The sequence below is a fragment of the Phoca vitulina genome, unplaced genomic scaffold, assembly GCF_004348235.1.
Source record: "Phoca vitulina isolate PV1807 unplaced genomic scaffold, GSC_HSeal_1.0 scaffold34, whole genome shotgun sequence".
Lineage (NCBI taxonomy): Eukaryota > Metazoa > Chordata > Mammalia > Carnivora > Phocidae > Phoca > Phoca vitulina.
This window is the reverse complement of record NW_022589737.1, coordinates 7860080-7884390: the sequence shown is the minus strand read 5'-3', so window position 1 is coordinate 7884390 and position 24311 is coordinate 7860080. Positions and strand designations below refer to the sequence as shown.

Genomic DNA, 24311 nt, shown 5'->3' with positions numbered 1-24311 from the left:
TGGGAAACTATTTGGATAATGCCAACCAATTCCTCCCGGCCTTATTACTTGGATTCTTGAGCCACAAGCACCTTCTTTTCAAGGAGAAGACCATAATCCTTAAGTGCAGGAATTCTGCACCAGGTTGCCTAGGTGTAAATTCCCTGCTCTGGTTGTACCAGCTGTTCGGAGTCCTGAGCCTCTCTGCATCTCAGTTTCCTGATCTGTAAAGTGTGATAATAATAGAGTGTGTCTTGAAGGGTAGTTATGAGCATCAGGTGATTTAATATATGGAAAGTTCTTAAACTGTCCTAAGTAACTATAAGTACTATGTAATTTTAGACATTACTGTAGAGTTGTAATGAGTTCTATCTTATCAAGGACCACTAGGTAGAATTTGCTTAAAAGTAAGAATTTTAGAGACCTAATAGTGTTTTTAAGAAATTAGAAAGTAGTCACTAGTGTTTCTTGACTTTCTTCCTGGATGCCCTTATTTAACATAAAAATTTCTCCTTTGTGTGCTTCTGGTTAATAAGAGTCCAACACAGCCATAAACAGCAGGGAAGGAGCCAGGTTTGGAAGAACACTTAAGCACTTTTTAAAAGTTCTTCTCTGAATTCTCCTTCCTGCTATTCTTTGTTATGTTTCCTTCTTTTCCCTCAACCAATAGCATTATTCTCACAAGTGTCTTTATCATTCTTCAGGTTCTAGGACTATGCAGACTCAATGAACCTGCTCTCTCCCATTCAGGGAGATAGATTTATCCAGTTACCCCCTATGCCCACTAATGAGGCCCAGGTTTGAGAGCAGGTAAATTGGGCCATAGACATCTGTCTGGGGTATGTCTACCCAAGGAGTACACAAGGCTTTTCAAGGGCCGTGTGGCAGGGCACTGAGAGTATGTTTTGCCTCTGGAGGATAGATTCTGACTGACCTGTTTTAAAGTCAGTCCCTGCAAAATCCCCTGGTTTCGAACTGAGTTCCATGCACTCCAACCTGCAGGTGTAGGTCTTATACAAGCACGATGAAAGTTTTAAGAGAATACATTCAGGATTTCAGATTTCCTAAATCAGTCTGCCTGAGAAGGTGCCTAAGATTGAATTGTAATTCTGGTTCTCCTTTCTGACGGTTCCCACTTTATAAGTTGTCCAGGAAAGAATTTACCTTTACTTTCGTTGTCATTTACACCATCCAACTATTGTAAAAAAAAAAAACCGTCCCTTTTGAAGGGAGCCCCACCAAAGTAAGCAGAGACATAATGAAGGTAATGGTACATCATTTTATCAGTAATAAATTCATGGCAAAGCGATGCCTTCTCTATCTTGGAATTAGAGAAAGAGGCGTTTTCTGGCAGAGGACAATGTGATTTGGCATATTAAAATAAACAGCATTCAAATTTGCCCACCTTTCTGGGTGTATTGGGTTGAACAAGGTGCTTCTAAGTAAAAGAGAAACATATCTTTAATAGTCATTTGACAAGGCCTGAATGTTAGTAAAATGTTAGCAGCATACGATCCAGATATTGTGAAATTGAATGAATTTAATACTGAGTTACAAAGCCCTTTGCAAGTCAGGTATTTTTCAATTCATTGCTTTGAAAGAAATTGAAGGAGGAACTAATTGAATTGTCAGCTGTGAGATCATTAAAATAATTTTTGAAGCTGTATTACTATGTGATTGTTGGCACACATCTTGGAAGGGGTTCAAAGAATTGAGTGGCACTGCTATACAAGATTCTCCCTTGCTTATGTGAACTAGGTTTTTCTCAAACAAAAATAGGAATTGAATTGGGCCTGAGCTCTATCTCATTCTAGCAGTAATGATATTTATTCAAGGTATAATTTTAAAAAGTTTCATCTACCCCATTAAGTACTATATTTCCTGTAAAACTTTACTTTTTATGTTTAATTATACTTAAAAACATGGACAATATATTTATGTTGTTTTATCAATATTGTCCTTGTAATGATAACTCATTCTAAAAGAACATAGTATTACTCCGAGCTTTATGATCACAGAACATAAAAGAAATCTCAATTTCAATCACTCTCTGTATATTTGCAAATAAATATAACTGATCAATAAAAGATTTTTAAGCATGAAATACTACAACAAGATAAAATCTTGCAGAGGACATATGTTGGAAACACAAGTTAAAGTTTTAAAAAAGAACAATGCACATTTTATGACTAATAAAGAAGAGCTTGTTCATGAATTTGAAACTAGATAATCAAATCAATATTGCATTTATATTTTATTGAATATATATATATTTATGAATATTGTGACACTTTAATTTTAAAATCTGAATATTCTCCACAGACCAACAATGCATCCTTTTAATTTAATTTTTAAAAATTACATCAACTTAAAAATGTGCAAGAGGTTACATAATTGACCAAAATAAAAGCAAGAATATGTGTTTGCACTTTGTCACCTGGTTTGTGTGGTTCTAGGGATTAGAAGGTGACTCTCTTTACTCTGTCCCAATCTACCATCCACTTCTAGGCTTGCCAGTTCCTGGCACTGCACAATTAGAACTTCATTGTTAGGAGTTATTCAAACAGGGATTTGGTGTTTATGAAAACACAGCTGTCATAAAAAAAGATTGCACACTAATCCTTATCAATCATTTGCAACTGAGAGTGAATGAATGAGTTTATCTTTTTTTTTGTTCCCCCTAATAAATGCTTTTGGAAATGTAGAGTGGGGAAGGTTCATTAGGGCTTTTTGGTCTTCATAAAGGAACTAGAAAGTTGCTAGAGAAGGAAAAAACTACACAGAGAGTGAAGCTAGGGTCCCAGGATATGGAGGAAACAGCATGACTACATTTTTTCTTTTTTATCATCATGACACACCTGTGAAGGTGGCAGTCACTCAGTGATACTTGAATTATCATGACCTAATGGTAAATGCGGTTGGCCCCCCAAAACTACTGGTGTTCAGAGATGTCTGTGGTCAAGTTCCAAAAAACTATTTCTAGGAATATTAGAGCATGATTCTATTTCAGGTAAATAAATCAACACACTCTTTATATATGTGAGTATATGTATGTAAGGAGTGAGATGTGGAAGAAGTAACCAGAATGTTACCAAATTAAGGACATCATTTGTTCACATGTTTAAGCATGCTTATTTCATTTTTGTAGTTTGAAAAGCAGCAAATAAAGAAAATTTAGAAAATTCTTCCTGCTGTCCTTTGAAAGCATCTAATTATCAGCCCAACCTCAAGGTTGTCAGGACCTGCTGAATGATAGGTGGACCTGTGCATAAGACTTCTGTGATTGGAAGCTAGTATTATTTCTATGTGTCCTACCAACCAGGGAAAGTACTTTGCTAGACTGAGCACTTTCCCTTTTCTACAGAATCTATCATGTTAGTGCTCCAGTATTATTCTGCTCCCATGACCATCAGGCTGTGTCAGGCTGGCCACATTGCTAAGGGAAATCAGCATGTCCAAATGTGCATGATCTCTCCTCCATTGCCAGTGTTCTTGGTGTTCTCATCCTCTGAGCCTTGTCAGAAGGATCTCTGCTTTCAGTCAAAATGGGATCAGATTTGGTGAGATATGGCAACTTTTTTTCTGTTTTCTCAGGTGGAGGTGCTGGATTCATGTTCCTTGTGCCCAGAAGGTTGGCCTCATACCTCTTTGCTAGGATTTCTCCAGAGAGCAGTGCAGGTGTAATTGTACCTTCCTATTTGCCCAGATACTGCAACTCAGGTTCAGACTAAAGCAATGAGTGGCAGGTGGGCACACCTAGGGCCCTTTAACTACCTCCTTTTTTGCAATCCACATTTATGATGGATTCTCTTCTATTTTCTTGTTTTTTTTTTAAGAGAGAGAGAGGGATGAGCAGTGGGGAGGGACAGAGGGAGAAGGAGGGAGTAAGCAGGCTCCATGCCCAACACAGAGCCCTACTCGGGGCTCAGTCTCATGACCCTGAGATCATGACCTGAGCAGAAACCAAGAGTCAGACGCTTAACCTGTTGAGCCACCCAGGTGCCCCTCTTCTCTCTATTTTCTTTCCACAGATTATAGGATCATGGTGCACATATGCAAATTTTCTTTCTGACCAGCAGGTGTATTTATTTCTGCATTAAACTTGAGAGACTGCAAGTCATACACACCAAAAAACAAATTCTACTTGTATTCATAGCTTCCAGTTGTAGGGAAGAGTGGATGTGAGGTATGAGGGGGTAGAGGTTAGCTCTTTACCATGATGATGACCAAGGTGACATCAGCCATATTGTTCTCATGAAGGGGTGGTGGCGGTAAGAGGGAAAAGGAACGCTGCCTGACCACTTTCTTCTTCCTTCTGCTGACATCTTCAGAGGTAGCCATGGCTTCCTCAAAAATTGTTGGCTTTCAAAGGTGAATTTTATCAATCTGTGTTATAAATTGTAGTTTGTAGGCTTTGGGTAGCTTAAGGCTACAAGGAGTTTATCAATACCAGGGAAGGCTGGAGGTAAATATGTTCACTTTTTGACTAACAACAGGTTAGGTATTTGCTTTGTGGATTATCTGCGACCCATTTGAAATACTGATCCACTTTTCTCACCCTTATGCCCCTGGGCCACCTCTCCCACAAGGTGGTAAATGTGCTCAAGAAATATAAACTAATTTTCATATAAGCCTGTGGGGAAAAATAAGATGGAAAGCAAATATACAGCAAAGATATTCACATAATATGCTCCTAAATCAAATAGAAATGATTTTGTATCATCGGTTCTTCAGGATGATTCAGGCCACTGTTACCCTATATTTAGGAAGTTTCATCAATAATTGATTGTTTCCTTTTAGCATTGTGTTATGTTGTTTTATTTAGTCCTCAAAATACAGCAACCACATTTATAATGCAGTCTCTCAACACTCTCTTCCTCTCTCCCCCACCTCCGTTCCTTAATGTTTCCCTCCCCGTTTTCCTCTCCCCTTCCCCCACATCTTCCCTCTCCTCTCCCCACACCCCTCACTTACAGGTGTACCATAGATGACCGAGTCACCCGTGTGGCCTGGCTAAACCGCAGCACCATCCTCTATGCTGGGAATGACAAATGGTCCATAGACCCTCGTGTGATCATCCTGGTCAACACACCAACCCAGTACAGCATCATGATCCAGAATGTGGATGTATATGATGAGGGCCCATACACCTGCTCTGTGCAGACAGACAACCACCCTAAAACTTCCCGGGTCCACCTCATAGTACAAGGTGAGTCACAGCTGGATCTGGGGGTTAGTGGTCCTGTCGATGATGGAAGGGAGGCATAATCTCAGTCTTTGTTTCTACTCATATATGAAGACATGAAAAACATTTTCCTCTATGGAACCCCAAGGTTGAGTGTTATGTTTTGGATTCCTTCCCATCTGCTGGGTTCTTGACTAAGTACTGAATATCTTCACAGTTTCTCAATTTTATCTCTGGTCCTTCTGTTCTTATTAAAATAAGTTGTTTGGCGTTTGCTGGTTGAACTATTAAGTTACTTAGCACTTTGGAGTTGGGCAAGACATACTAAAAAATAGAGATATTACTATTCTCTGTGCCTTTTAATTACCTTTCATAGGATTATTTCATAATAAGAGGTTAATAACATCGATGTGAAGTTATGTGCCTTGTGACGGGCTTTTGCATGGTTGTTGGGTATGCATGTTCCAGAAGGGGTTCTGGGAGCTGGGTCAAGTCCTCCCTGGTATGAAGCCTGGGTCTGTGCATCTCTTTAGCATCACAATGGAGCCGAGATTAAGAAGGATATTAGTCAAAACACTATCTCCAGGTCTATGTCAGAAATATATCTATATAATTTTTTTAAAGGGGAGGTGTTCTCTAACATCCTCCCTCATTCTCCCTTTAAAAATCTGTGTCAGTATACCCAAGCATATTATTCAATAGTTTTTCATTAGAATTTCACAATGTAGGAAAAAAATAAGGCTGAAGAAATGTCAGATTCCCAGTTATCAACTATTAAATATTAAGAATTAAAAAACACATTCAAATAGCAGCTATGAGAATTGGGGAGCCATTTTAAAACAAGGCAGCAATACAAATGAACTTATTTTAAGCTGCCCCCAACTAACATCACCCCCCTGCCCCCGCCATCACTATGTAAAGCAGTTTCTGTCAGGTATTGACTCATGGTAGCAATGAAGTGCTAGGGAGACTACTTCCCATCCCCCAGTGCCATAGCTTCCTCCTCTAAAGAGAGGCTTAGGTGGACCTTTCTCAGAGTCTCCTACACTGACCTGTTGGAGTCACACACGGAGCTCTCAGAAGGAGTCCCTGGGTATGATTCAGTCTTTAGTAAGTAAGTGCCTTTTATCAGATCGCATCTGCAGTAGGCTCAACGAATTTTTTTCAGTTTGTGAAATGTGTGCGGCATCTTGGCTTAGCTAATGTGGATGTCCTCACCTTCGCTTTACTAAAGAATATAATTTTGCTCATTTCAGTTGGTTTCATGGAGAGTTTGAGTAGAGGTTAGTGTCTTTTCACACTTCTGTCACTTGTAGAATTCAGGGGGGCCATCGCTTTCTTTTGGCTAGCACAGCTCTTTGCTAGGTCTCCGGCTCTGTGGGCCATTTGTTACAGCATGTGCAGGGCCAGAGATCAGTCTGCTGCAGCTCTGTTCCGCAGCAGGCCCTGGTGCTGCCGTATTGCTTGAAGCCCAATCTCAGTTCAGCCTTCCAGCCCTTCTCTCCTCCCCGAGGGCTTTCAGATGCCCACATCAGCCTGCATTCGACAGATATCTGTACACTCAGCTGTTTCCATTCTCCATACCTGTCCCACCGAGGGGCATGGCTTGGTGATAATCACTGCTTTGGAGCTACAAGATGGCCTGCCATCTGGAGATCAAGACAACTGTCATGTCTGATGCTTTTCCTCAGAGGCTGGTAGTGGTGCTTGGTGAGATCAGTTATCTGAGATGAGCTGGAATGTCTGTTGAAAGTTCCTGGGGGTGCAGAAAACAAGGGAGTGTGAGTTCTCACTACCCCGCCTGCCACCTGGGCTTGGCTCCAGAGGAGCTGAAATTCTCAGCGTTGGAAGTGACGCCTCCGTGGCACCTTCGTGGCCTTGACAGCAAAGTTATCTTCAAATTCAGGAAATGCAGCACTGAAATAAAAAAGAACTGTCAGGCATTCTACAGAAACAGACTCAAACAGAACAAGGCTATCACTTTTTAGGAAATAAGACAGATTGTGTAAGCATGTCAAAGTCAATATAGGCCATAAAGGGCTAGTGATCCAGAGCTTCGGGGATAATGTACTTCATAAGGCCCATGGAACAATTCCTTGGGCTGGATATGGAAGCCAGTGGTGTCTCCCTGTGGGCCTCATAGGTTTGGGTCAGAAAGAGTCTGAGAACAGGCAAGAGCAGAGCATGAAGTGACTTCAATTTCAGAGTTCAGTTCCTCACAGTCTCCACATTTCAGACCAAGTGACTGTTGTAGCTCTGGGTGGCTGAGGTGGCCTGTGAAATCCAATGCAGGGAAGGTGGAGGTAAAAGGAGACAACCTTCCCGTGGAACACTTAGCAGATGGATCTTTCCATTTGAGAGGTAAAAGGAAGGCCCACAGGGAGCTACATTCTCTTCTGTCTTGGTTAACAATGGGGCAACTTGTTCTTTCTTTGGAGACCAGTTGAATTTCTAGTGGGTAGAAGCAGAGACCCTACTGCTCAATTAGAAAGAAGTCTAAGAGTTCTCCTTCTTCCCAGCACCTATCAGCTTTTGTCCAGTCTATAGATTAATTTTTCAGACTTAGTGTTAGTTCAGGTTTGATAAAGATAATGAAAGTTTCCTAATCCTCTTAAAGAAGACTTATCTGACTGAGTAGAAAGCTTTTGGAATACAATAAGGCATGTATAAAACTGAGGCCTAATCTTGCCTTTAATTTCAAACTGCTGATGGGTATTGATTTTGCAATGAGAAAAACTGAAAAATTTCCGAGCTGCAACTTGTCTGTTTAGAGAGAGAGAGAGAGAGAGAAAGGTGTTTATTTATTTTCCGTCCATTTGAGGATGTTAGAATCTCATCACCTCTGCCAACCAAGTGCCATTAGCAGAAGGGAGAGCAATCCCCCAGGGTCCTGGCTTTGTTGCTCCCTGCTTCTGCAATGTGAGGAACTCAGACATGCTCTATCACTAACCTCGGAGCCTGTCCTTTGCTGTTTTATAAGGTAGCCTTTGCCACATATCTGATGGGATTAATTTCTAAGTCTTCTGTGAGAGAAGAAGCTGTGTTTGTTAAAAAATTATCACTGATACCCAAGGCACATCTTGGCCACGGAGGGGATAATTTTAAAGCACCATGTGAGTATGTATGATAATGTGACCTAGACTGTGGACCTAGGTTTTAAGAAAATCCAGAGCAAGAGAGAAGTGTTGCTATGGAGTCAGATTAGTCAGGTAGGAAAATCAACCCTGTATGGGATGGACTGATGTGGAGAAGCCGGATTAACAGGGAATAGGTTACTGCCATCACTCAAAAGCTGGGACATGAGTGGGTTGTAGGTCTACCTGTGGAGAGGGAGAAGGTTCCTCCAGGAGATACTATCCAAGGGAATTGGGAGGATTAATCTTAACGCCTTGAAAGAGGAAGGATTAAAAGGATATCACCTACATTTTTGAGTGTGGGGAAACGTTGAAGGCCTGGCTAGTAATCATGGAATTAGGATCCTGTGCCACTAGGATAGGAAAGCATTAGTCTTGCTAGGTTTAGGGATAAGGAAAGCACAGACATTACACAGGTCCTATAGAGCTAAGGTGTAACTCAGGATCAGAAGAGGTATATTTGAGATTTATCATGAATCTTCTAGTAGGAGAGTAGGTAAGATTTCTGAGATTAACTATTCCTACAGAACAGCAGGAACCACAGTTTATTTATATCTATCCCTAGCACATAGCACACTGTGTGAGGCATACTAGGCATTCAGCAAATGTTTGTAAAATGAATGGAGGGGCAGATTGATACAGCAAATGAAATGGCATATGAAGGCAGTGACCATAAAGCCCCTTCAAGCAGATAGGGGTGGGGAATGAGTCAGACACTGTCCAGATGACTTGGAGTGGGCAGTAATTGGGAACAGTTTGCTGGAGGGATGAGGGTCTTCAGTGTGATAAGCTTAAGAGATACACCAGGGATAACATGCATTTATTTAGCTCTCTATAGCACTGGTCACAATCTTTGTCTCGTTTGACCCTTACAACAAGCCCTGGGAGGCTGCAGTGCAGTGACTCTTCTCTTCATTTTGCAAATTAGATAACTACAGCTCATGGAGGTTAAGAGAGCAGCCAGGGTCCCCAGTGAGTAAGTAGCAGAGCTGGGGCTTGAACCATGGCCGTAGGACTCCAAGATCAATGTCTCTGCAGCATACTCCAGCACCTCCTGTGCCAACCGTATCTGAGGTTAGTTCTCTAATATAGATCCCTGGGAAATTTTCAGTTATCCTTTCTTCTTCCCCCCCTTTTTCCCTGCTACTGATATTGCATTGTACCAGCAGAAATTGAGGACAAAGCTCAAGAAGAAAATTAGCAGTGGAAGTGGGATGCCAACGCTACAATAAATGGTGTAGAGAGGCAGAGAGAGGCAAAGAAGATAATTAATTTACTAGTAGCTCATCCCTCCAGGGATACACGTTTTAAATGTTACCTCTTTATCCTATGTAAGTACTGAAAACTCTGCCCCTCTGAGAATCCAGTATCTAATTGTGATTCTAATTGTCATGAAGTCTTCAGCACTCTGAAACTCCATGGATATCCTTGTGTCACCATGGTTGCTGTCCTTGTCCAGGATAGATCGGCAAGAAGATAGGCTGTCTCTTTGCTTCTTGGATATTGACATTTTCTGTCTGCTCTCTTGGCTAGTTCAGAAATCTGTTTACTACCAGGTATTTCTTTTCATGGAATTGACTCCTCTCGCTCAGCCCAATTGTATGCAAATGGCTAGAAATGGTGAATTATGTGTATATTTCTCACATCTGAGACTCTACAGCAAGCTCATGCAATTTCTGTGTCTGCAAAAGACTGAGTCTTTGAGCCTGGAGTCCGTTCAGGTGAGACTGTTTGGTACCCAACATTGAGTTTAGAAGGTGGAGAAGTCTGATCTGCCAACCAGTCCAGTCGTAGATTCTGCTGAGCACCAGCCAACTTCTGCACTGGGCACATGAAGCATAAACCTTAGCTCAGTTGATCCTCAGACCAAACCGACAAAGTCTACATCAGATTCACATTTTAAAAATAAGGAACCTGAGGCTTAGAGAGATTAAAACTTTGCCCAAAGATGATGGCACTATTAAATGCTTTAAATTCCCTTCACTTGACTTGTCCTGTAAAACAGCTATCAAAATACAGTTAAAGCACTTGACTTGCATTATCTCTTCTGATTATTCTTCACAAAAGCCCTGGGAGACAGAAGAGAAAATCACCACATTCCGGGGCGCCTGGGTGGCTCAGTCAGTTAAGCGTCCAGCTCTTGATTTTGGCCCCAGGTCATTATCTCAGGGTCGTGAGATCAAGCCCCACATCTGTCCACTTGAGATTCTCTCCTCTCCCTCTCCCTCTGCACCGCCCCCAATGCATGTTCTCTCTCTCTCTCAAAAAAAAAAAAAAAAAAAAAAGTCACCACATTCCAAGAAAAGAAATTGAGATTCAGAGTTGAGGTCATTTGTCCAAGTCCTGCTCCCCAGTAAGTGGCAAAGCGCCTCTTCAGGCCAGGTGTCGTGATTCTAGATCCGGTATGTTCACACACCAGCCTGCTAACTCCTAGTTAAGCAAAAGGACAGGTAAATGTTACTCTTTGTGAGAAAAATACAACAAGTTCTGAGGTGCTGCTAGGAAGAGTGGATACCCAGGAGCCTGTTGCTGGCAATGCTGAGGCCGGAGGGGCCAGAGAGCAGATGGGCCGGGCACCGGCAGAGTGTTTCCTGCGGGCAGGGGAGGGAGCCCTGCCCATAGGTCACAGTTGTGCCAAGGGCCAACCTATTTTCAGATCTTCCTTTGCAACTAACCTCTTTTTTCAAGCTATTTTCTCCTCTTCTCCCAAATACTACAGTCATTTAAATTAACATGTGTAATTTTGGGCCTAAAGAGAAGCAGGCAGTCAACCTGAAATAAATTTAATTTATTCAGCCTCTATTTTAAATTATAATCACACTTGTTCTTCACAGAGGCAGGGTACAAATGTGGAAAAGAACACGACTGGGCGTGAAAAAACTCATTCCCCAGCCTGAGTTCAGCTCCTGACATCCAGGCCTATATTTGTAGGATGTTCCCTTCCTGGCTTCTTATCCTGGGGTGATGAATAAAATGCAATGTACTTGATTTTATTTAGGTACACATATGCATAGCTTGATCTTATATGTTATTCAAATATATATATTTGTGTTTGAAACTAAGATTCTGAAAAAGGTTCTATAAATTGCAAATTCTGTGTATATGTGCAAATAAAGCACACACGCCAAAGGGTCCACAGTACAAAATAAGTATAAGACCTTCTCTGGGCTTCATTTTGTTGGTTTTGAAATGGAAGGGTTGAAGAAATGGTAAGGAAGTCCTTTCTAGTTATTACATTTTATGATTTATTAATGTAATTTCTCTGGAGGATTTTCGTATAGCCAGGCATCGCTGTACTCTCCAGCTTTTCGTCCTTTACCCACTGATGGGGAAATCAGAGAGTTTGCTCTTGCTCTCTTTCTCATTCATATTTTCTTCAGAACCCTTAAGATTTGAGGTCCTCTTGCTAACACCATTTTTAGTGGTGACTCTGAGCACGGCTCACCCACACCGGCAGTGGCTCCCTTTTTGGTTGCAGAGGGTGGAAAAGAAAGACATCCTCTCCTTCCCTGTTCCACTCTGACATTGGTAGCCCCACAACCCACATCAAATAGTGTAAAACATGCTAACATTCTTAATTTAGGGGTTGGGTAAATTGAGAAGGCCACTACGACTTAGAGGGGATCAGGAATGAAGTTGTTGCCCTCAGAATGCCCCCAGCACACAATAAAGGAAGATTCTCAAGGGTCATATTCCACCAGAAAGGTATCCCCACTCCAGCTCCCTCCACACTTGACCAGGCCCCCTGCCTCAGGGTTGGAATGAGGTACACACTCCCACTCTCCATTCTAAGATCCTATCCCTTCCCTCAGATTGGGTCACTCAGCTCTTACCTGAATGTGACAGCCACGTAGCTGGAATAGAATTGAGGCTCACTCTACCCAGTCTCCAGTTTGCCACACCTCTCACGACATCATGTGTAGTTGGTGACAAGACAATCCAGCACACATTTTGTAAAAAAGAATATGTCTCCTTTTATCAAGTCTCTACCCCTGTTGTTGTAAGGAGAAATATGGGGCTCTGTTCTCTTCTGTTTAGAAGTTAAGATCATCACACACACACACACAGTCACACACACAGTCACACATACATGCACACCCAGTTTGCACACGTGTCATGGCTATTTCTGTTGTGGCCTGTGGAATTCCATCCTGCCCTCCATTATATATGTAGGCTCAACCTCCCTCTAGAAGGAAATGGGGGGATATGTGTTCAATTCCTCCTGTAACACTTATAATGTTTTAGTTATAGGAATAAGGAAGAGTTGGATTTTCCAAGGGGAATGAGACCAAGCAAAATTTGACGTTGGATGAACACATTGTCAGGGCTGGAGATGGTTTGACCCAGTCTGCTAAGGGGGCAACATTTTCATTTGAGACCCCTGGCTTTAAAAGTGTGTGGGTTTAGGGGTCCCTGGGTGGCTTAGTCAGTTAAGTGTCTGACTCTTGGTTTTGGCTCAGGTCATGATCTCAGCGTCCTGAGATTAAGCCCCACGTCAGGCTCTGAGCTCAGTGCAGAACATGCTTGTCCCTCTCCCTCTACTCCCACCTCCCAACTCTCTCTCTCTCTCTCTCTCAAATAAATAAATAAAATCTTTAAAAATAAATAAAAATAAATAAAAGTGTACGGGCTTGTTTTGAGGCAAAGACAAGAGACTTCCACATGATCTAAGATGGTGCCAGTCCTGGAACCTAGTTTGGTGACATACAGAAGCCAGATAGAGAAGTGGCAGGGCCTGGGGCTGTCATCTGCCTTATTTTCAAGAGAATTAAATACATGGAACAGTCATAAAGTCTGTTCTCAAAATCATCACTGATGTGGAGATGGAGGAGAAAATGAAATGCCTGTTATATTCTACTCAATTTGCATGGTGATCTCAGCTCATTTCCTAAGAGTCTAGTCTGTCCATAGCTCAAGTAAATACAAGATCTTTCCTGTTGTGAGCAGAGGAAGCAATCACATTTTAGAAGAAGGTAAATTATTAATGTTCATAAATTCCCCTAATAGATTAAAGTTCATCATGACCCTTGTATAGTCAGGATCCTACACAAGTTTTCAAATTTCAACACCTACAATATTAGTCAAAGCTTAGCATCAGAATAATCTGTGAATTCGGACTAGTGATGTTTTCCTATATGGAGCCCATGCACACACATTTGGAGAGTCTGACTTGTAGTCCAAAACCTGGAGTTGAGTCCCTGGTTAACAATGTTTCCCTTAGATACACTGTCTTGGCAAAAATAACTATCCTTTGTACTTATCTCAGTTTGGCTTCTCGTAAAGATATCAAAGAGGCTTCGACTATTTACTCACTAATAATTCCCCTCTATAGGTATAGAAAACGAAGAGTAATAGAAGTGACGTAAAATAATCACAAGGAAAGCTGTCAAGGATTCGTTTTTTAATAATCACAAATCATGGCTCTCATGCACGGAGTCCCTAGAATGGCAGCCCATTTTACAGACACAGTCCTATTCTGTTTTCCAGTTAGCCCCAGAAGGTTGGGGATGTATTTTCCTACTTTTTTGAATAAGGAAATGAAGTCTCAGAAAGGCTGAGGAAGTTGCCTTGCGTCACCAGCTGTGATTTCAGCTGTGCTCAGTCTGTAGGCAGAGCCCACACTGAACCTCCATGTGGAACTTCTTGATTCCGTCCCTTTTCTATAGGCAGGCCAGCCTGCCACCGCAGATCATTTACAGTACATGTGCTCTCCTTGCCAGGCTGTTTCTGGTTGAAGGATTTCAGTCTAATATTTCTGCAGTTAGGATCTCTCCTCCTTAAACCTTTTTCTCCTTGTTTGTCTTAGTAAGTACAACATCTTTCTTGAAGTTAATATCAGGTTTATATCATCCTGCTAAATTGACATTTCTGTCCTTGATTGCTTCCATAATTCCCGCCTCCAGTTTCTGCTCCTTTCCAGAACTCTTCAAGTTGGGCATCTGTAGATGCCTTTGTATGTCCCATGCTGTACTTAGCTTCTTCACTCAAAAACCGGTTCCTCCTCTCTTAGTTCACATTCCTATTCATGCCCACACCATCCTTGTATAAAACTGTTGCTTAAGTTTTGACCCTTCTTTCTCTTTTGCTTCTCTGTCAAAGCAGGTGTGTCCAATAAAGTTATTCCCTTCCCTTCTGTTCCCACAACCACCACCATCGAAGTGCAGAATCTTACTTCTCAGTGACTTTTTAGTCACATCCTAATTGCTAGCCAAACCTCAGTCTCTGCCTCCTTATAATCCAGTTTAATGGCATTGTCTAAATACTCCGGATGCACCCATCTGATCATGTCATTTCCCTCTCCTCATAACTTTAGTGACTCCATATTGACGATGAAGTCAAATCCTCTTAGATCTCTTTTCCAAGTGCTAAGCAATTCATGGCCAAATCTACTTTCCACTCTGGCTTTCTATTATTCCGTCTGCATATCTTACATACAATGTAGCCAGACTTGTCCTTGTAAAACCCCCACCCACAGTGCCCTGCCTTCTTTTTAATTTCTTGCACTATCCATCTTTCTTGAATGTGTTTTTCTTTGGATTTCCATATTCTGCAGACCCTTTTGAGCAGCATTGTCCCATAGAGCTCTTACCTGCCCAATAGCCCTTTCAGTGATGATAGAAATGTCCTATATCTGCGCTGTGCAACGTGGTAGCCATTAGTCACAATTGGCTATTGAAAACTTGAGATGTGGCTAGTATGGATGATGAACTGAATTTTTAATATTATTTAATTGTAATTAATTTAATTTAAAATAGCCGCACAGGCTAGTGGTAATAATATTGAAGAGCACAGTTTTAGATTTTAAATATCCAAAGCCAAAGTCTTTCTTTGGAATTCTAATACCATTTTACCTACACTTCTTTTTTTTTTTTTTAATGTAGCAGTTTTTTTTTTTTTTAAGATTTTCTTTATTTATTTGACAGAGAGAGACACAGCGAGAGAGGGAACACAAGCAGGGGGAGTGGGAGAGGGAGAAGCAGGCTCCCCACTGAGCAGGGAGCCCGATGCGGGGCTCGATCCCAGGACCCTGGGATCATGACCTGAGCCGAAGGCAGACGCTTAACGACTGAGCCACCCAGGCATCCCTTTACCTACACTTCTTAAGATAGCTGAAAACTTTTTCTCTTACAGTTCAGCTATTGGTGGATTTCACTCTTTCCCTCCTCTAGATTATAATTTCCTTGAAGGCAAGAGCCAGAGTTAGCTTCATAATTTTTTATATGAGTGCAGTTTAAGGATTGTAATCTGAATTGGCATGACCAATGAACAAATTTATATTAAATGTTACTAATCCATAAGAATAATAACAAAATATCCTAAATTGGAGGCTACTGGAGACCATACCACAAAAAGCAACATCCACCTTGGATTTCTTACCTTTGTTTCCCCGTGCTTAGGATGGATTGCTGTCTACTGTAGGCACTGAAAACATTTCTATTGAATAGAGTTCTTAGTGAAACTTTTTTTTTTTTTAATTTCAGAATTTAGAGTTCCTGGGGAAAGATCTGATGCAACCACTTTCTTTTAGTGCGTTGGAAATCACCTCCAAACAAGATGCCTCGGAGGGCAGCCCGGGCAGGCAGGGCTGGAAGTTCATGCACCCAGCCTGCTGCAATAAACATAATGGGATGGGTGATGTCTTCTGATTGGCCAGCAAGCAGACATTAATGACCAGTTAGCAACTGTGTTCAGGTCAATTAATTTATATTTGTATTTTGCAAACTAAAAGTTGCCCTGTTAGATTATTGATTCTTTGTCCCTGTATTCAATTTGTTTTTAATTGCACCATTGCTGGGCCAAGCCCTCCCTCCTGGCAAGCTCACAATAAATCTGCCACCATCTCAACAATCAACAATAAATGTGTCTCTTCATGTCATTATTAATATGTCTCTTGGATTGGTTCATTACCACGGTTAACAGTTTATAAGAGCTGAATGGCACACTGCCAGGAGGATTCCTATTCCCAAGGGTTATTTTGTCATGATAGGATTGATGTTCTCAGGGCTGCATGTGTCTGAGGAAAGGGGCCTGGGATTTAATTTAATATAGCGGGAATACCAGCTACCTAATCCTCTTTTTATCATAAACAGCTTTAGAAGAAGATACTATTGGAATAGAGATTTTACCCCCCCTTACAATTCTTCTTCTTCTCACTTCCTATTCTCTTTTTATTTTCTTAATTCCTTCTTAATTTCTCTTCAGATAGACTTTTCCCCCTCCAAAACAACATACCAGGTACATGGGTGATCTAAAATCCCCAAGTAAGGGAACACGGGTTCCCCAGGAGCTAGAGTTTTATGATCGTTATTATTTTTATTTGAAAGCAGAGGGGAGTTCCCTATATTTGATGTGTGAATGATAACTAACAAACCTACAGAAATATTGCATTCAGAATATTACCTTAATTGGCATCAGTATTGGAAAAAAATAAGCTTTATCTTAGACTAGAGGTAATCATTAATTATCTTATTTTTATTGGCTCTTTTAGGTAGTAGAATTTTTCAGGGGGAAAGTACAGATTTTAAATGAATTTAGAGGTTAGCAGAAGAGATTCTCTGTGTCCCAGAAATGCCAAGTGAGAAACCTGGATGGAGCAGAGAGCGCTTTACAAAACCGCCACAGTGGCCTGAGATCTAATAACAGTCCAGACGTTTGTCATTTCCAAGGCACAAGTTGCTCCAGGACAAGAAATGTGACCTCCCTCAGACACAGAGTTAACAGTCAATTTTGGGTTCTGGATATAGATTTTATACTTAATTTGCTACTAACAACACCCACACACATAACTTCTGTCCTTTGCACAAAGTTCTCCCAAACAGATCTAACCGAGCTTATTGCAAGACTGGGACATGGGGGAGAGGGGTGACACCTGTTGTTTCACTGGATAGGAGTTCAAGTAGCTCAGGGGAGTGGATGGCAGGGGGAGTGGGGCCTGGGCCAAGAAGATTTAGGAAACCAAGAGACAAGGGAAAGAGATGGAAGAAGAACCAAGAGATGCTTGGGGGAGGGAGCCCCTGAAAATGCAGGGAGCAGAGAAAGGTGGAGAGGGGTCAAGAGAAAGGGACACAGGGGACAGAGGACATCTGCCCGATGGAGGTGAGAAATCCATAGGCCAAGCTCAGATGCCCTTGGCTCCTGAGGCTTTCCATGTGGGCTTCTCTAGTGCAACCCACGTTGTAAGTTGTTCGCAGGACAGCCTGCACTTTTCTCCACAAACGGCCTACCCTCCACTTGCTTCCCTGCTACTCTGCTTGAGCGCATTCAGCATGTCCTCTGCAGGAGGCTGAGAGACACCGAAGCAGTCACCCAGGTGGACCATCAGGCTCAGGCAAGACTTTGGAATTCCACCCTCTGCCCTCTTCCTGCTCCCCAGGCACCAACAGTGCAAACTGGTCACAGCTCAGGCAACTGAAGGTTGGGTTTATGTTTCCACAGTGCTCTAATACCAAGGGCAATCCAACAAAAAAGGCAGTGTTCGTGATAACCAAACCTTAATTAAAACATATACAGAAGAGCAACCCAGTTGCCTGGCTGCTTCCAGGTAGGAGGTGTGCACAACTTAGCTTCTGGTTTGGCTGCTTCTTCTGGGACCTTAAATGAGTTACTTAAGCTAAGTTTCAGTGTCTTCACCTGTAAATTGTAGGAAATAAAGCCTGTCCTACCTCCTTCTTAAGACTGCTGTGCATGAAGTGGACAGCACTCCATACTTGAGTAAGTCTTGTGCAAAGAAAATATTATGATTATTTGTTTTAGGATGCTAGGCTAATTTCTGAAAATGCCTCTGAGTTTGCGTGACAGGCATGAAGTTAGGGCGATTCAGGAATACTTAGAACCATTCACCTCTACTCATCCTAATATAGTTTTAACACATAAAAATATAGCCACTGGCCTCATAGTGTTTTAATAAATTATGTTGGATTTTGTGGATAATGATGGAACTATGCCATCTTCTGAGTATATATAAATCTATGTGTTAGGCCTCCTATCCTTGAAGTTTTATGTCATTCTCCTTATTATTTTTAAATATTCTTCTCCTAACTATTTTTGATATTGTCATAATATTATAGTCTCACGTCCAAAAGGTACTTCTGAAAAAATACATATAATTATACTTAGTGAGAGAGGATTAAGAGATGAAGTAGACAACTTTGAGGCAAAAAAAAAAAAAAAAAAGAAAGAACCACTGAATCATCATCAAAACTTTTGTCAAAGACTTTGTTTTCCTTAAGAACCTTCCGTGCTCGCATAAATATGACTTAATGTAAAGAAATGCAAAACTCGGATTCTTTCTGAAGATTACCTCTTTAAAGGGCCACTACCACATACCAATTGGCATAGCTTTATCTGTAATGAATTCCCCTTATTTCTATCACATCCAAAGTAAAATAAAATAAAATAAAATAATAAAATAAAAGTCTATGCTCCAGTTTTTTTTTTTTTTAAGTCCGTGGCTACAGCACCCCCGCTCCCCTGAAGTGCCCACTTTAAACACCCCACTGATTTGAGCTTTGAATGACAAGCCGTGAGCCCTGGCCATGGTTAATCCAAAGCACCAACAACTAATAACAGAATCAGAAAACGCAAAATAGCTACTTGAGGAATAAAGCTTCCCAGTCCCTGGTTCCGCAACAGCAGGGTGGAAAGTGAGGGGACAGGAAAATCAAAGTTCCTTTAAAAAAAAATTATCACACATAGAGGCAAAATGTCCCCACAGCAGGAAGGAAAGTGGAAAACATACCAAATCAATCACCTTAAAAATAAGGCTTAAAATCTTCTACTACCTAAGATGTAGGTGGGGAGGGAAGAATGGGCCCAGCAGCTTGAAAATCTTTTATTAAACTGCATGCTGACTACACGGCACAAACAGGAAATTGCAATTAAGGTCAGGCCATTAAAAAGATGCCCAAGGATAGCTCTGAGAAAGACCGGAGGCTCAATCAGCAGGCGCTCAGGCAACTTGCAAAGGAGACTCTGAGAAAGTGCCAGGCAGAGGGTGGGAGCACCTCAGATGGGACATTCCTGAAATAAGATCTCCTTGGGGCCTTGCACACCTCCTAAGAGGTGAGAATGTGACAGCAGTGGTGGGAGAGAAGGCGGGGGTGAGAATGCAGGGCCTCCCAGTACCTGCCCTCCAGCAGCTGGAGGATGGGGTCTCACCAGTATCATCAGAAGCCTTTGGTTCTAGCTTCATTTCAAACTGCAGTGGCGTTGACCCCATTTTGGCTAATGTGTTCGTAAGGAACGTACAGGAGCAGGAGGTGAGGCCATTTCAAATATGAGTCACCTGAGCATCCCCATTGTCCCGCAGTCGCCCTTCCTCTCCCTCAGACTCAGTCCAGGTCCAGGTGGTACCTGCTGACTATGAATTGGCAGGTGTGGAGCCCTGGGGAGTGTGCACACAGGTCTGCTCAGACTATACTGAAATAATGTTAATGAGGAGCTTGACTTCTCATTAGAAGCTTCACAGAAGTGGTGTCAAGAGAAGTCTCCGGGTTCAGGGGTCTTTGCTAGGGAGTGCCGATTCCCTGGCTAGTTACAGAAAGCCCAGGCTTGCGGGGACCACCTCCCCCCTTCTCTCTCCATCCCATGCAGCACACAATGTCCCCACTTGTGCCTGCTTAGTTCAGGAGCTTCCCCTAATATGTACTTGCAGGTTATAGGAGCCCAGACCTCCCGAGTTTCACCCCACCCCCCACCCCAGGTTGTGGCTCTGTCACATTGGGCTGTAGCCATGGAGTTACATACCTCATTTCCCCACCAAAATATAAGCACCGTGAAGATGGGGACAGAGTTTTCACCTCCCTATGCAAAAAAATATTTACTTCCCATGTATGGCACAGGACCTAATACAGATTAGATGCTCAAAAATGCTTAATAATAAATGTCTGGCATGTAATAAGCAATCAATAAATATTTATATGATAAGATGAATGAAAATATTTGATTGAGGGGAACTGAAACAAATTGATTTTGGCATGTATGTGCATCAAAAATAATCTACAAATCACGTATTATTCAGGGATAGCTATGGTGTGAGTCTGGTGGTAACTACCCATCCTTCCTTCTTCTGTAAGCTATAAGAGAACTCTTAAGTCAAGACTGGTTAAGACAGTGTTGATCTCCATTCCAGCCCGGCCTGTCTCTAATCTTGTGCTGATTCAGAACCTCCTAATTCTTTCTTCCATCCTACAGAGCCCAAAGCCACTGGCTGAGATTTACTGTCCCACCCCACTCGGCTCATGTCCTTTGGCTGGAGACAGCGTGCTAATTGCTGTGGGGTTTGTGTGTCCTCAGTGCTCAGCCTTCATGACACTCCAGAGTTCATCTATTACACGTACCCTGTGCTAGTCCTTTCTGATTCCCGTTTGCTCCTGCAGAAATCTGTGCAGTACCTGCAGGACAGTCCTGCCGGTGTGGACGGGTTCTCATAAGGTTTCTAGCAGAAATGACATCAACTACAAAGTGCCCATTCTGGCTGCAGCAAGAAGGGTTTTATAGACTTCTCTGACTTTGGGAAGGGGAAAATAATTTCTAGGTATAATACAATTTGGAACATGCTCCCATTTTCTCCAGAAACGATCGCCTTGCAGTGATTTTCTGTCTCTGAGAGTAAATGTTCCCTGGGCTGCAGCTCCTGTGAATCAAAGCATTCCTGGTGCTAGGTGAGTGGAGTTTGTAGCTCAGTCAGTTCTGGCTACTCACATGAGGCCCGTGCTAACATCTTCCCTCATTCTACTGCTTTCTGAACATGCCATTGTTCCCTTTCCTCTTCTACTGCTTCCTTAATCCCTCTGCCCCTTTCTTAATCCTCTGCCCTCCAAGCAGGTGGTGCTCACCTACCTTTTGCAGAAGGGAAAGCCTCTTTGCAAAGGCCTGAGGGCCAGGCCAACTTTGCCAGTACATTTGCATACATTTACATTTAGTTGGCCTGCAAACATGATGATTATGCAAAGTTCTGCTTCTAGCAGGAAAGGATTCTGTTTGGATTCAGGAGCTCTCTGTTCCATAGAACACAACTAGGTGTGAGAGGCGCTATAGTCATTGCTATTCCGTGGAAGGGTGCCTGAGTGTGATTGATGGTAATGAAGGCTGGACCCAGGTGTCGGCAGGACAGCTCCGAGTACAAAAGTCACCCAGCTGGGCTCCTGCTTCCATATCCGCATCTCCCCAGTGTCATCTTGCCCATAGTTAGGTGAAGAGTTAGAGGGCTGCCTCTCACATTTTGATAGCATGCCCTCTGGCAAGCTGCCTGAGCGGCTCTCAGTGGGCCTGTGTTCTCAGTGCTCTCCTCTCTTCTAGTAAATTCAGCACATCTCTGTGGAAATCAGCTTTCAGACCACCAGCCTGCTCTTCCTTCATGTGGTGAAAGCTTTACTGGGTCCTTGATCCATTTTCTCTCTTGTGAGAAACGTAAGGTTCTTAGGTACAGCCATGGTGTGAGTATCCTCTAAATGCAAGGGTCTAGTGCTTGGTTTGCAGAAAATACTCACTTGGTTATAAGAACAGAGTATGGTGAGTCAAAAGACCTAGAAACTACTCTAGCATCCATTACTTGTGCTGTCTTAGGCATACGGATTAACTTTCTTAGATCTGTTTCTTGCTGTATAAAATAAGGGAGAAGTATATGGTCTCTGAAATCCATTCCTGTTCTGAAATTCTAGATTTTTATGCCTGGGGTTATGTATTTTATAATACATTTTTGTAATCTTCCACAGATAGATTTATATTGCAGTCTATCCACTGTTTCATCTGCTTGTTCACTAAATATTTAATACCTACTAAGTGAAAGCATAATCAGTGAAAATATGTTGAGCATCATCTTGTCATCTCTGCATTAAGTGCTTTGTGACAATCCCGAGGATAAAATAATGTAAATCATCAGCCTGCCTTTCACAGGATGATTTCCGTACCTCCTTTCACTATTTTACACTCTGTCCTTGGGGGACAAGAGATTGATTGTGTCAACCTGAACATCTAAAATGCACAATGTGGATAATAGCACTCAATAGTGTTTGCTTGAATAGAATTAAGTTGAACCCCACTTGAATTCTAAAATTTGCCCTTATTTTTACATTTTTAGTGGGGAAGCAAGGGCAATGACAAGGAAGAGAGTAGTCACAACTAAATTACAGTTTTCTGTTGTATTTATTAAAAGTGTATTGGGGGGCACCTGGGTGGCTCAGTTGCTTAAGTGTCTGCCTTTAGCTGAGGTCATGATCCCAGGGTACTGGGATTGAGCCCGTCATTGTGGGGCTCCCTGCTCAGGGGCAGTCTGCTTCTCCCTCTCCCTGCCCCTCCCCTCCCCCGGCCGCTCATGCTCTCTCTTGCTATCTCTCTCTCTCTCAAATAAATAAATAAAATATTTTAAAAAATTAAAATAAAAAAATAAAAGTGTATTTTGGGAAATGTTAACAGGTGAGTGGATAAACCACCAATCTAGTCTTACCTTAAACATTCCAAGGTAGGCTGGGTAAGTCTTTGTCCCCTGGATATCAAACAAACTTCTTAAAAAACAAATTAACCTACCTAATCATTTATTGAATGTCTATTATATTCACGATATAGTAGAAACTGTGGAGAGGAATGGGGGAAAAGTCCAAAGAAGTTTTATTCCTGAGGGGAGACCGAACATAACTAATAAAATAACTAGAGAAAAATTGTTTAAACTGAGCAATAGGTAAAATATATTTTAGTAAAATATGTATTTAGTATTTAGCATTAGCCTATCAGTGTTTATTTACTTTACAAATAGATCAATTTGATATCTCCTCTTGGAAAGCTTGGGGGCACCTCAAAGTCAAGATGTCCAGAATTAAACTCAAGTGTTGCCTACAACAGTGTTTCCCCTCAATGTTTGGCACCACCATACACTGAGTTCCATGAACCAGAAATATGACCATTCCCTTAGATACCTCTCCCCCCAGTCCCTTTAAGCATTGGTACTGTCTTAGTTGGCTCCAGCTACATAACAAGATACCACAGGCTGGGTGACTTAAACAATAGAAATTCATTTTCTCACAGTTCTGGAGGTTAGAATTCCAAGATCAAAGTACCATTAGGGTTGGTTTGTAGGGAGAACTCTCTTCCTGGCTTATAGAAAATGGCTTTCTAACTGTGTACTCACATGGCCATTTCTCCATGTTCATGTGTGGGGAGAGAGAGAGGGAGAGAGAGAGATATCTTTGGTGTCCCACCCTTTTATAAGGATGCTAGTTCTATCAGATTAGGGTGCCAGCTTGTGACCTTATTTAATTTTAAATACCTCCTTAAAGGCCCTATCTCTAAATACTATCCCATTGGGGGTTAGGGCTTCAACATATGAAACTTGGGAGGTCATAATTCAGTCCTAAACAAGTACCACATAACGTAACTCTAACTTCTAACAGCTCAAGCTATTAGTTGTTTAACACAGTAAAATTGTCTTGCTTGTTCAGATATTCCAATTATCTGGGATCTGGGAGAGGGCAAAGTGCTAGGTTCCATGCAATCATTCAGGAATAAAACCTGACTGAGGCTCTGCCCCTTTCAAAGAAAGCATGATAACAAGGTCAACTCTGGTCATAGACATCTAGCAGGCTGACTGGAGAGGAGGAAAGATTGAGCATAAAAAAGATGTGGATTTTTTTTTTAAGATTTTATTTATTTATTTGACAGAGAGAGATACAGTGAGAGAGGGAACACAAGCAAGGGGAGTGGGAGAGGGAGAAGCAGGCTTCCTGTGGAGCAGGGAGCCCGATGCGGGGCTCGATCCCAGGACCCTGGGATCATGACCTGAGCCAAAGGCAGATGCTTAACAACTGAGCCACCCAGGCGCCCCTGGATTGTTTTTTGTTTTGTTTTGTTTTTGTTTTTGTTTTTGATGAGAGAAGCTTGTTTTCATCTGTTTGGTTTTTGTTATAGTCTGCTCACATTCTTTTGGCTAGAACTCCCAGACAGCTAGAAAATATAGTCTAGCTGTATGCCCAGGAAGAGAAGAATAGATTTGGTGGATATCTAGCCTATCTCTGCCATAC

The 24311-nt window shown here is 41.9% G+C and overlaps 1 protein-coding gene across 8 annotated transcripts in view; it reads left to right on the top strand.

Annotated features, from left to right (window-relative positions):
• The window catches only part of OPCML (opioid binding protein/cell adhesion molecule like), a 1073077-nt gene that overhangs the window by 851790 nt on the left and 196976 nt on the right, over positions 1-24311 (top strand). For all 8 annotated transcript variants that reach the window (XR_004302024.1, XR_004302023.1, XM_032426133.1 and 5 more), the window contains one exon: positions 4956-5188. Coding sequence is in view for 6 of the 8 variants with exons in the window: in XM_032426133.1 (XP_032282024.1) it covers positions 4956-5188 (233 nt within the window). In the remaining 2 variants the exon portion in view is untranslated. The remainder of the gene's footprint in view (positions 1-4955; positions 5189-24311) is intronic.